The sequence below is a fragment of the Delphinus delphis genome, chromosome 2 (assembly GCF_949987515.2).
Source record: "Delphinus delphis chromosome 2, mDelDel1.2, whole genome shotgun sequence".
NCBI classification, from domain to species: domain Eukaryota; kingdom Metazoa; phylum Chordata; class Mammalia; order Artiodactyla; family Delphinidae; genus Delphinus; species Delphinus delphis.
Genome location: NC_082684.1, coordinates 3,116,640 through 3,130,192, shown reverse-complemented (window position 1 = coordinate 3,130,192; position 13,553 = coordinate 3,116,640). Strand labels below are relative to the sequence as shown.

Sequence of the window (13,553 nt, the reverse complement as noted above, 5' to 3'; positions counted from 1 at the left end):
TTTGAGTTTATCCTGCGTGGGGTTTGTTGAGCTTCCTGGATGTGCAGATTAATATTTTTCATCAAATATGGGAAATTTTTGTCCATTACCTTTTAAAGTATTCTTTGCACCTTTTTCTCTCCCTCCTCTCCTTTCTGGGACTACCATAATGTATATGTTGGTATGATTGATGTTGCCCCACAGGTCTTAAAGCTCCTTTCATTTTTCTTTTTTTTTTTGGCGGTACGCGGGCCTCTCTCAATGCTGTGGCCTCTCCCGTTGCGGAGCACAGGCTCCGGACGCGCAGGCTCCGGACGCGCAGGCTCAGCGGCCATGGCTCACGGGCCCAGCCGCTCCGCGGCATGTGGGATCTTCCCGGACCGGGGCACGAACCTGTGTCCCCTGCATCGGCAGGTGGACTCTCAACCACTGTGCCAGCAGGGAAGCCCTCATTTTTCTTTATTATTTTTTCCTTCTGTTACTTAGACTGGATAAACTCAACTGTCTTATCTTCAAATCTCAATTGACCTGCTTCAGGTTCTCTAATTCTTTCTTCTGCCTGCTTGGTTCTCCTGTTGAGCCCCTTTATTGAATTTTTCATTTCTTTTATTGTGCTTTTCAACTCTAGAATCTCCATTTGGTTCCTTTTAAAATTTTCTCTTTATTGATATTTTCTATTTCATGAGACATTGTTCTGATGGGTTTCTTTTTTTTTTTTAATTTCTAAAAAAATATTTATTTATTTATTTGGTTGTGCCAGGTCTTCATAGTGGCAGGTGAGCCCGTTAGCTGCAGCTCACCAGCTCCTTAGTTGCAGCACGTGGGCTCCTTCGTTGCAGCTTGTGGGCTCCTTAGTTGTGGCATGCAGACTCTTAGTTACAGCATGCATGTGGGGTCAAACCTGGGCCCCCTGTATTGGGAGTGCAGAGTCTTATCCATTGCGCCACCAGGGAAGTCCCTGATGGTTTCTTTTACTTCTTTGGACAAAGTTTCCTTTATCTCTTTGAACTCACATAAAATCAATGATTCAAAGTCTTTGTAAGTCTAATGTCTGGGTTTCCTCCTAGACAGTTTCTGTTACTTGCTTTTTTTCCTGGGCCACACTTCCTTATTTCTTTGCCTGACTTGTAGTTTTCTTGTTGAAAATGGACATGTTGAATAGTATAATATGGCAAATCTGGAAATTAGATTCTCCCCAGTATTTGTTGCTGCTTGTTATAGTTATTGTTTGCATAATAACTTCTGTGAGCTAATTTTGTAATAGTATAGTAGTCAGCTAGTAATCAGACAGAGATTTCCTTAAGTGCCTGGAACCAGAATTATCTCGGAGTCTCTTCAGACAGGGTCTGTATGAGTATTGGGGTATGTTTTCAGCGCTCGGCCAGGCAGTGGACAGCTTTGCCTTAGCATTCACTTCCTGCTTGTGCGGAACCTGAAGGTCAGCCAGGGGTGAGACCTTAGAGTCTTCTCAGGCCTTCCCTGAGTGTGCACACAGCCCTGGGCATGTGCTTGGCCTTCTAGAACCCCAGGAACATGCTGGTGCTTCTCAAAGCCCTTATTTCCCAGCATTTCCTGTCAGCCTGTTGGTTTCTCTATCATTTGCCTCAGCTGTGACTGGTTGCCCCAGGCATCAGCAACTAATACATTTGTCTGTAGAGGTTTTCAGTATACACCCCTTGCCCCCTACCAGTAGCTGCCTCAGCGCTGGGAGAGTCCTGAGTTAGGTGAAGTAAAGGCAAGCCATTTGAGCTGGTCTTCTTGGGAGCCACCAGATAGGTCATAACCTACTACTGAAATCCTTTGCAAATGAGATCTGTTCTGCTCCACCCACCCACCCCCAGCCCCCCACCAAGTACCTGTACTGGGATTGCAGACTTCTATCTTCCAGGCCACTACCTCTTGGAGGATGGGACCAGAGTAAGGTAAAATGCCACAGAGCTCACTTGTTCTTGCCAAGACTTCGCTTGATTAAGTGTTCCTCTGAATGTTGCAAGCTTTTGGTTAGTCTTCAGAGTTCCACAAAAGTTGTTTCTGACAGAGTTTGCCAGCTTTTTTCTTGCTTTTATTGAAGGATGGACTTTTGGAATTCCTTACTGAGCCCTTTTCACTGACATCACTCACTAGTCTGTTCTTTTTTTTTTAATTTATTTTTTGGCTGTATTGGGTCTTCATTGCTGCACGCGGGCTTTCTCTAGTTGTGGCGAGCAGGGGCTACTCTTTATTGCAGTGCACTGGCTTCTCATTGCGGTGGCTTCCCTTGTTATGGAGCACGGGCTCTAGGCGCACAGGCTTCAGTAGTTGTGGCACGTGGGCTCAGTAGCTGTGGCTCGCGGGCTTAGTTGCTCCACAGCATGTGGGATCTTCCCAGACTAGGGCTTGAACCCATGTCCCCTGCATTGGCAGGCGGATTCTTAACCACTGCGCCACCAGGGAAGTCCACTAGTCTGTTCTTAACGTTGTGACCAATTTTGAGTTTGCCTAATTTATGTACACCCCACCTGATTTCTAAAAGGAATTACGATGGCTTACAAAGGTAAACAGTATGAAAGATAAAATAAATTATTATTAATGTTTGTGTGCCTGTTGGTTGGAGGGCATTCTAGTAAAAATTGTGTCCTCCCTGGTTGATGTTGAAAACTTTGGTCCTGCAGATAGAAATTTTGTTTCCTTTGCTGATCTTGAGGTTTTCACCCTCCCTGTTGCACAGATGGGAGGACATCTGAAGCAGGTTCAGCTCAGTGGTCGTCCTTCTGCATGACTTTGTATGTGGTCTTAAGGTGATACACCCATCATCATCCGACTATAGCAGTGCTCACTGTTGTTGCCTCTGAGCTGATTGTGAAAAATTCGCCTCCAAAGGTGGTTTTCCTAAATCCAGAACTCCCTTTTCCTCAGGACACAATAGGTGGGTAATTGTCTTATTTTAAGACATCGTTCCTGTCGCCATAGTTGTTTTAGGAGGTGATTAGGTGATTCTTACACTTCAAATCAGAACTGACTTCTTGTAGTGACCTTGATCGCTGGCAGAGTCTGGGATTGTCGGTAAACCTGAGAGTGTTCATTCGTCCACCAGTCCTGGCACCTACCAAGGAGTCAAGCCCCTGCTTGCCTCGGTCCAGCTAAGGCCCACATCAGCGTCTCACTGATACAGAAGGGCGTGGGCCCAGGCCTGCCCACTGGGCCCTGCTCGGGGTCCATCTCTGTCTTGAATAATCTTTTGTTTAGGAAGAATATTTTCCTCGAGCGATATGAGTCTGTTTGACATAGTTGGTGGCACATTTGCTACTTTTATTTGAGCAGAATATCCTTCTTTTGAAAATAATTCTGTGGTGGAATCAGAGCTGTTTTCTATTTTGGTTTCCTATATACTAGGTCGTCCCCTTTTCATCAGCATCACCTCATCCATGAGCTAATCTGAATATTTTTAAAAGGCCGAGATACAGATAAAGATTATCCTTTAAAAGGATACCTTTGACTACATTAAAATTAAGAATTTCTCTTCATTAAAATACATAAATGAAGTCAAGACACAACCTAGGGGAAAAACATATAACTAACAAAAGATTAGCAGTCAGAACATATGAATAACACCTACAAATCAATATTTTAAAAGACCGATAACCCAATTAAATAGTGCAAAAGAGACGCAATCAGGCATTTCAACAGAAGGGAACTCACAAGTGGCCCATGAGTGTACAAAAAGATGCTAAACCTATTTAGTTAATCAGAGTAAGGAAGAAAAGGGACCATCGTACCTGCTAGGTTGGCAGAAATTAAGATGTCTGATGATACCCAGTGTTGGTGAGGGAGGGTGTGGGTTAAGAGAAGCTTGTAAATTGGCCGCGCCTGCACCTTGCTAACCAGCCGTTCCTCTGCACTCTAGACGTAGAGTTCGGGGCAGAGACTGGCAGATTCCTTCTGTAAAGGGCAAGGTGGTAAACGTTCTAGGCTTTGTGGGCAGCGCACAGTCTTGTCACACAGCTGCCTTTGTTTCATTTGTTTGTTCGACTCTTTAAAAATCTAAAAAGCATTTTAAGCTCAAGGGCCTAACAAAAATAGGCTACTGACTATCTTTGACCCATAGGTTATAGTTGCTGAACCCCAATCCCCTGGTCTAGAGAAACTTAGATGAGATGAGAGCCTCAGAACACACTGTCCATAATAGCAAAAACCGGAAGCAGTGTGGTAAGAAAATAGATAAGTACATCGTGGAATATTATACTGCAGTGAAAATGAATGAAGTATGTCTACTATACACAGCAAACATGGGTAGATGTAATACTGATGGCAGAGGACTACATATGGTATATCATTTTTATGAGGTTAAAAACGGGCAAAAGTATATTGTTTAAGAAGAAAAATATATGCTAGTAAGAAAATTATAAATACGAAGTTCAGGCTGATATTTACGTTTGGAGAGAGGCAGGAGGATAGCTGAGGGAGGAGCACACAGGTAGACGTGACTGTCACATGGGCAGTGGGCTCTGGGGTTCTGCTGTATTCTTACCTTGCATGTATACTGCACATAATCTCTTCTATGTGTCAAATATCACATAGTACATTTTTTGAAAGGCAGGGAAGGATATCAGCCAGGGAGATCTCAGATCCCCCCAACCTGTTCTCCATGAAGCGGTACTTTCTGTCCCCGAGTTCTGCTGAGTTGACCACCTGGGAGGGAAGAGGGAGGTGTCTCCGCAGCTGATGGGCGGTGGCCACCAGCACAGACTGAAAGAGCTGTGAGAGGACAGCTAGGAGTGGAGCCTCCTTTGTTCTGTGACAGTAGTGAGATCGCCGACCCTGAGTGCATCCTGTTCCTTCCCCGTCGATGGCCTCGGCACCCTGCTCAGAAATCAGTTGACCATAAGTGTAAGCGTTTCTCTAGTCTAGACTCTCGGTTCTGTTTCATTGGCCATATATCTGTCCTTAACTTCCAGTACCATAGTATCCTGATTAATTTGTAGTAAGTTTTGAAATAAGGAAGTGTGAGTCCTCCAAATTTGTTCTTCTTTTTCAAGACTGTTTTTTCTGTTCTGGGTCTCTTGTACTTCCATATGAATTTTAGGTTTAGCTTATTAATTTCTGCAAGAAAAGAAAAACCAGCTAGGATTTTGATAGGGGTTGAGATGAATCTGTAGATCAGTGTGAGTAGTATGTTAAGTCTTCCAGTCCGTAAACATGGGGTATCTTTCCGTTATTTACATCTTTAATGTCTTCAACACGTTTTATGATTTCCAGAGTACACATCGTGCTCTTCTTTGGTCACATTTATTCCTAGATATTTTATTCTTTTTGGTGCTCTTTTAAATGGATTTTCTTAATTTTATTTTTGGATTGTTCATTGCTAGTGTCTAGCGGTACAGCTGGTTTTTATATATTGACCCTGTATTCTGCGGCCTTGCTGAACAAGTGTATTAGTTCGGCTTGTTTTTAGTTGATTCCTTAGTATGTTCTATACACAAGATTATGTCATCTGAAAATAGAAATAGTTTTACTTCTTCCTTTCCAATCTGGATGCCATTTATTTCTTTTTTTCTTGCCTAATTGCTGAGAAGGGGCTTTTCAAAGAGGCTTTGAGCTGTCTGAGATGAGGAAACAGTGCGATCCCATCAGACTTCCTGACCCCAGCTGGTGGAGAGTGTATCTTCTCTGTATAGTGCTGCAGAGTTTGTAGAGGGATCCTCTGTATAATATATCAGTGACGCCTGGTAATGCCATGAGAATTAGGGGTAGTAATTCTTTTTCACTTTTTCACGGGGACAGAAAAAGTGAGGCCCAGAGGACAAAAGCTGTGCCCAAGGACCTGCCTCAGGGAAGGGGCACCAGGCCGTCCTTCCCACCCAGACCCCTCAGGGCCGGATGCCCTGCCTGTCCGGCTCCTTCCCCAGAGCCCCCCGTTCCCGGTTCCCCTCCACAACCAGCTAACGGTGCTGTGTCTGCCTGCCCTCCTTCTCTCCTCCTCTGCTAGAATTGGAATCATACCACAAATCCCACTCAGGAAACCCCCCATCTCCCCCAAACAGAGGTGCTAGCCTCCTGTTTTGAAGGTCCGCAGCCCTTTGTAACCTCTCAGGTGGCGTTTCTCGGCGTCTGCCGCCGCTCGTACCTTTTAACCCTGGAGTGCTCACCTTCCTCACGACTCCCGCAGAGGCCCCTAAGGGTGGGACAGTCTCCTTCATCCCCGTGCCCTGCACACGAGGCACAGAGCTGTGTACGTTGTAGGTGCCCGGCTATCTGTTGAAATAAAATGTGGTTGCTTTGGCAAACCTCTGCAGAGTTGCTCACCTGAAGAAGGGCTTTCCCACTCGTGGAGGAGGCCGGCGGCTGTGCCCTCCAGCGTGGCGTGGCGGTGCCTGCCGACAGCTCTGCAGAAGAACCTGAGACGTGCTCACCAACAAGGCCAGCAGCGCCCTCCAGAAAACCCGGCTGTGGCCGAAACAAAGTCGGGAGCACCAGTGCTTGAGTGAAAGGAGCTACTGTCCTCTAAAATAATGTTTATTAGTTTACTAGCCATTGGAGGAAGTATACAATGGACAACCTTTTTAGAAAGATGTTTGGTAGTGATTATATATATATATATATATACACACACACTCTTTTATTAATTTATTTTTGGCTGCGTTGGGTCTTTGTTGCTGTGCACGGGCTTTCTCTAGTTGCGGCGAACAGGCTTCTCATTGCGGTGGCTTCTCTCGTTGCAGAGCACGGGCTCTAGGCACGCGGGCTTCAGTAGTTGCAGCATGCAGGCTCAGTAGTTGTGGTTCGCAGGCTCTAGAGCACAGGCTCAGTAGTTGTGGCGCACGGACTTTGTTGCTCTGTGGCATGCGGGATCTTCCCGGACCAGGACTCAAACCCGTGTTCCCTGCAGGCGGATTCTGCAGGCGGATTCTTAACCACTGCACCACCAGGGAAATCCCGAGCAGTGATTATGTATTTTAAAACGCACATCATCTTTGACCCAGCAGTTGGGTTGCTGTGTGCTTGCCTAGATGTACAAAGATGCATTCAGGAGTGCTCACTGCAGTTTGTTTATAATATAAAGCAAACCCAGCCTAGCTCGCCATGAGTAGAGCTGGTAAACCACGCAGTGGAGTGCTGTGCAGCCCTTCACGGTAACGAGGTGCATCTTTACCTGCTGATGTGGAAAAGTGCCCAGGATACACTGTAGGTGCCGAGGGAAGAGCTGTAGGTTAGTTTGCGTGTACAGCACAGCTGGTGAGAGACACGTTTTCCTCTGTGTGCATTCGCTGTTTTTGGACACCTGCACAGTCGCACTGAGCACCCAGGGGAGCGTCTGCCTCTGGGTGGTTGCAGTCCCGGAATCTGGTACTTACTCTTTACACGTTACCCCCGTGTCTAGTTGTTGTTTTCTCTGTGAGCGGGTGCTGTTGTTACAAAGAAATCTTACTGTCCCCTCATGTGTCAGGCACTGCCCACAGCATCAGGCATATCCACTTTTGGGTTTTTTTTTGTTTTTTTTTTCTCGGTACGCGGGCCTCTCACTGCTGTGGCCTCTCCCGCTGCGGAGCACAGGCTCTGGACGCGCAGGCTCAGCGGCCATGGCTCACGGGCCCAGCCGCTCTGCGGCATGTGGGATCTTCCTGGACCAGGGCATGAACCTGTGTCCCCTGCATCGGCAGGCGGACTCCCAACCACCGCGCCACCAGGGAAGCCCTCCACTTTTGGTTTTAGTCTTCCATTTTAAAGTGTATGACACTATGTATAAATGTCACGAATTAACCAAACCCAAGTGGAACCAACCATCTTAAACAGTTACTTGGTAATATTCTTGGTTAGATTTTAAATTGAAATATAATTCACATACCATAACATTCACCCCTTTAAAGTGTCCAGTTCAGTGGTTTCTAGTATATTCACAGAAGGTGCCGTCGTCCCCAGTATCCAATTCCGGAACACTTTGATCACCCCGAGAAGCCCTGCTCCCATTCGTGGATGCACCGACTCCCCCAGCCCCTGGCAACCGAGCATCTACTCTGTGTCTCTGTGGATTTGCCTGTTCTGGACATTTCCCGTTTAGATAGTTTTCTCCGTCCTTACTTGTGAATATTAGGTAAAGGAGGTCTGGTATTTTTCTTGTTCGTGCTGTCTGAGCACTGTAGGGCCTCTTTCCCTCCTTCCCCAAAGGCTCGTTCTCCAGCCAGCAGCTTAGCTCAGGAGTGGGCCGTGCGTGGGCCAGGATGCGGGACCCTGAGCAGGACTGTGAGAGGCCCCTGGGGCCCGCTGCAGAGCTACCCACGTCAGCGCCTCACATTCCAGGTGAGTCCTGGCACACCTGCTGGCCGCAGGCTGTGCTCTGCCGTTCAGGACAGGCTGCTGTGACGTTCTCCTTATGTTCTTGGGATGCTTGCATCCGTTCGCTTATCTTAAGCAGCCTATAAAACCAAGGATCTAAAACTATATTCTTCATTTGTCTATACAGAGTGTGACATGTTACAGGTAAAGGAACATTTATTATTTGTCATTAACTTGATCTTGAGGTAATTGTCTCTCATATTTGCACTAGGAATTCACCTCCAACGAATCAAACATTGCTCACTAAAAACTTTATTGCACACACGGCTTCTTTGCGCACTGTAGGATAAAGTACTAAACCAAAGTTGCAAGTAGCTTATAATCTAAGCAAGGTATGAAGCTATGAGATCAGCTGTGAAATCTGAAGTTTTCTTCTCCTGTTTTTTTTTCTTCTGGTTTCACAGAAACAGTTTGGTATGAGTGGCTCAGACCTCACCTTTCCCTCCATCTGTTAACTCAACAAATGTGTATTTTTGAGTTGAGATAAGATGAGAACCTTCTACCCATCAGACACTAGTGATTCCAGGTGCCTGGTGTTTGTCCGTCAGCAGAACAGATCCAAACCCGCGTTGCTGGGGAGCTTGCGTCCTGCCACAGGGAGATAGGCAGTGACTCAACCATAAACGAGCAGCCTTAGGAGGACGGACCAAGGGGTGGGGTGTGGGGGCTGACCAGGGTGGGCCTCCCTGAGGAGGTGGGAGGGGCGTTCCCGGCGGGGAGCTGTGGAGCCAGGGTCAGCCTCTGCAGAAGGGCAGGGGGGCGGCCAGTGGCAGCAGGTCGGCTCCTGGTTGACCCTTTTCCCTGACGGGCACCTTCCTACTTAGCATCTTGATGAACAGGATTCTAATCAACAAGTTGGTGAGCAAAGGATTGCTGGCCTTTTGAGGTCATTTTGAAATCTTCTTTGTTTTGGTTTCACAAATAGATTTCATAGGAGGCTCCCACACTTTCCACGATAATGTGCTATTTTGTTAAAAGGAACCCAAGTGTGGCTGGAACACCAGGTCATTTACGTGTCACATGTACTGCTGCCTGTGTGGTTCCTACACATCCCAGCTACGAAACGTTCGTTCCCTCAGCCCCATGGAGAGGCAGGAAGAGGTGGCGTGAGGAATGAGGCTGGGGGAGCTGGGCTCTGCCCGCAGCCCGCCCGGGCACCCTGGGGTCTAGGGTGGGGTGCGCCCTGGTTCCCGCAGAACCCGAGTCTGCGGCCTGGCCGGGCCCGGCTGGCGAGGAGCCTCAGGCTGAGGAGGGCAGGGTGGGGACGCGGGCGGATGCCCACAACCTTGTGAGGAGAAAGAATTTGGCCCTTATTTTTGTCAGCAGCAGAAATAGATGCATTGAGCAGAAGCACAGCGCAGTCTTGAGAGGCCTGGTGAGCTGTGAAAGAACCTTCTCTGCAGGGCCACCAGGTGCGCTGCTGCCGAGGCTGCTGGGCCTGGGGCCTTTGTGGCTGGTCTCCAGGCACCCCCTACTTTGCCTGGCGATGGGGACTCGCAGGTGGGGACCAGCCACCTGTGCGCTCCCAGAAGGCAGAGGGCGCGGAGACCCAGCCCGGCGTCCCCTCCACCGGCCCACGCCGGGCACGGGGTCCCCACAAACCCAGGAAGCACCTCCCAAGACTGCAGGGCATGGGCTCAGTGCAGGGGCCCTTGGGCGGGCAGAGTGCGAAGGACCCCGAGGGAGGCGCCATCGCTGGTGAGAGGAGCGGGTCCGGCCTTGGGCTCCGCGGTGACACTGCCCTGGGTTGGGTCGCATCACCTGGCAGCGCAGCGAGGCTCACAAGGAAATGAAATCAGCTGAGAGCAGCTGCGGCTCCAGCCAGGACATCAGAATGATGCATAGAATTTAAAGTTACGGCAGAGTATCATCTGTATTTTAAGTTAAAGAGCCTTGATAATGCAGTTTGCACCTTGTAGCAGGTCCTTGGGTGGGAGGTGTGTCTGATGGCGGCGTCCTGCTCCGTCAGGTGCTGGAGGCTGGAAGGGCACCCGTGTGTCCTCGAGGCTGAAGGAGAGCGCACATACTGGCTCTCCCGGGCCTCCCGTCAGCACCCTGTGCCTCCCGGCGTGTGTCTCTGATGGACGCCCCCCCCCGCCCCCCGCAGGATGGAGCCGAGTAAAAAGCTGGACGCAGCCGGCACCCTGCCAGCCAACCCCCCACTGAAGCTGCACCCCGACCGTGGCGCCGGGCCTGCCGTCCTGGTCCCCGAGCAGGGGGGCTACAAGGAGCGCTTCGTGAAGGCCGTGGAGGACAAGTACAAGTGCGAGAAGTGCCGCCTGGTGCTCTGCAACCCCAAGCAGACCGAGTGCGGACACCGCTTCTGCGAGACCTGCATGGGCGCCCTGCTCAGGTGGGTGCCCCAACGCAGGGGACCGGGGCCCGGCCCGCAGACTCAGGGGGCCCCTGCCCAGCTTCTCCAGCGAGATCTCGGCCCCGGTGCCCGGTCTCCATCTGCGTGGCCAAGTATGGGGAGGAGACGTCCCATCTGCAAATGACGGTGGGGCCCTTTGGGGCAAGCGCCTGGAGGCTGGGACTGGGGGACAGGGTGATGGGAGGGGTGGGCCAGGCCGAAGCTGAGGAGAATCCAGTGAGCGTCAGGGAATCCGCAGCAGCCCTCACGGGTGTCAGCTGGGCATTGATGCCATTTAGAATCACGGGTGTCAGAGAGGCTGGAGTTTTACAGCAGAGCTAACGTTGGCTGAGAGAGCACCTTCGTTCATCCCACAGTTATTTCCTGAGTGGGGTGCCAGGCACTGTGCTCTGCCTGGGTCCCCAGCAGCGGACAAGGGCCGGCAAGGCTGCCCGCTGCTCCTCTAGACCCACCGCTGAGCGCAGCCTCCCTCCCGGCACCCTCCTTTGGGTACTTCCCGCCGTGCTCTTATCCACTCGTCCCCAACAGTGAACTCAGCTTCTCCAACTTGTGGGTAAAATAACTCTTGGTTGGAGCTTAGTGATGGCAGAGCAGGCTCAGAGCACCTGATTTCCCTGCACTCTGGCGCCGCGGAAGCGGCCGGGGGCTGTTGCTCTGCTGGTTTCGGCCCTTCTTTGCTTCTTGAGCTCCTCCTGTTCTGTGTTCTGCAGGTGTCAGGGGATCCCGCCCAGATGCCACTCAGCCCCGGGGTCTAAGGGTGTGAAAAGATCCCCATGATTAAAACAGTTTGGCACAAGCTCCATATTAACGTAGGCTGAATGAGTGAGCTTTTATTTTAAAACGCGTTGATTTCCTCCCGCACCGACCCTCGCCCTCCTGCCCCTCCGCAGGGCCCCAGTGCACGCGTGCCCACCTGCCCCCTGCTCCTGAAGCCTCTGCTGCCGCTCCCTGGCCTGGACTCCTGGCGCCTTTAGGCTGTCTAGGGCAGGGGCCCTGGCAGTAGGGAGCGCTCAAAATTAGTTTTTATTTTTAATCTCTAGGAGGTGGTTTCCAGGCCCGGGATGGGGTGAGAATCAAGTCCAAAACAGGGCAGTGTGGGAGCAGTGGCTGGTGTCCTGAGTTTGGGGACAAGAATAATGTAGGAGACCAGTGGTTTCTTTAGACAGGGTCAGCTTTAAATCCCCACACTGTTCAAGTCCACGGACTTGCATCTTCCTTTCAATACACTGTGAAGGAAATAGCCTGTGGAGAAAGCCCTGACTGTGCTTACAGAGCAGAACCGGTCAGAGGCGTTCCCGATGGCTGTGGACACTCACGCTGAAGAGCCCTTCACAGAGAGCTGCTTTTGGTTTCTGAAGTAAAATCTCACCTTTAATTGAAAGGGACTTTCCAAGAGGGACTGATCTAAGCTGTTCTGCTTAAAAACTTCCTTATGAAAAATTACTATTAAGAGAAGAATTTTTACCCTTTTCTCCTATTTAAACCGTATTTAAACCAGATTCACCGGGGCATCCTGAAGCTCTGGTGGTTGCTCTGAGCTTCGCACGGCAGACATGACCCTAAAGTGAACGGTTCACCGTATCCAGTGGGTTCAGATGAGAAGGTGGCTTTCACTCTAACACATTTACTGTGTGTTTCCCCTCAGCTCCTCCAGCCCGAAATGCACTGCGTGTCGAGAAGGCATCAGCAAAGACAAGGTATTCTTGGTTTTTAATAAATTGTTTTGTCACTGTTTTGCGCTGGGTAGTGCCTCCTACGTAGTTTGCATCCAGTGCCCTGGTTCCGAGTTTCTCTGAGTTGACAGCTGATGGAGCAGGGTCGAGACAGGGGACTGTGTCATGTAAACACTGGGACGGACGGGGCAGATCCGCTGGGCAGGTCCCCAGCCGTGTGACCCCGGAGCCTGTCTCCTCACCTGTGTCAGTAATGGGTTCACTTCCCAAGACCCCCAGGTGGGTGAGGAGTAAGTAAAGTGCAGAGATGTGCACTGTCGTCTCGGGTCTTTATCCCAGATGCCTGCGCTCTACCTTCAAGCAGTGCTAGTCTGAGGGGTTCCATTGGATTTGCTCTCTCCCTGCCCCCAGGCAGCGTCTCGAAGTCATTAAGACACGTGTGAGAGTTCAGCCCTTCCCTCCCCCACGTGGTTGAGAATGCCAGGAAAAGCTCACGTGTCCTGCAGATGAGCACACAGGGGCCCTGGGCGCCCACCAGCTTCCCCCGTGGGCCCTGAGCCCTTGTCACCCATCCCTGTGGCCATCCAGGCCCTGCCAGGCACACTTCTAGTTTGAAACGACTCGTTCTTGAAGTACTTAAAATATCAATAAAAATATGTGGTTCTGAAATTTTGATGAATGAACCGAACAATTTTTTAAATGTAGGTCATTAAATTGTACAGTAAAATTCTCACTCTGGGGTTTTCCCATGGCTTTGTTGTTAAGCAGCACAGGTGAGTGTGGTGATTTGAGGGTTGCTGGTGACAGGTGCCCGTGGGCTGCCAGGACGGGGCATCCGGTGTCACCTGCTCTGGGCGGTTCAGAGACAGAATTGGCCGAACGTCCATGCACCTGTTCTTCCTTAGCATTTACCTGCCCCTAAAGACTTCACTGAGCTTGGAAGGGATTGTTTTTAAGAAAAACAAATCACTCAGTTCTACCTCTTGTCTCAACATGGCAACCTGTTAACCTGTTAACATGTATCTAACCAATGTGACCAGGAGAAAAGGCTGAAACAATGGGCTGAGATGGATCTTTTAGTGTCTGATTTCATTATGCGGAGTTACTATCCTTATTTTTCAATGGCATTGACAGCTGAAGAAGAGTTACTAGATTTGTTGAAGAATCATAAATGAGACTGACTGAAGCCATGGATCCTCGTGGGAAAATGTGGGGTT

General features: G+C 49.8%; 1 protein-coding gene across 5 annotated transcripts in view; it reads left to right on the top strand.

Annotated features, from left to right (window-relative positions):
- Nucleotides 1–13,553, top strand: part of TRAF3 (TNF receptor associated factor 3) — a 116,374-nt gene that overhangs the window by 72,010 nt on the left and 30,811 nt on the right. For 4 of the 5 annotated variants that reach the window (XM_060003886.1, XM_060003889.1, XM_060003888.1 and 1 more), the window contains 2 exons: nt 10,397–10,642; nt 12,309–12,360. In XM_060003886.1, coding sequence (XP_059859869.1) covers nt 10,397–10,642; nt 12,309–12,360 — 298 coding nt within the window. Of the gene's footprint in view, nt 1–8,167; nt 8,254–10,396; nt 10,643–12,308; nt 12,361–13,553 lie in introns of those variants that run through there. The other variant, XM_060003887.1, reaches the window with a different exon arrangement.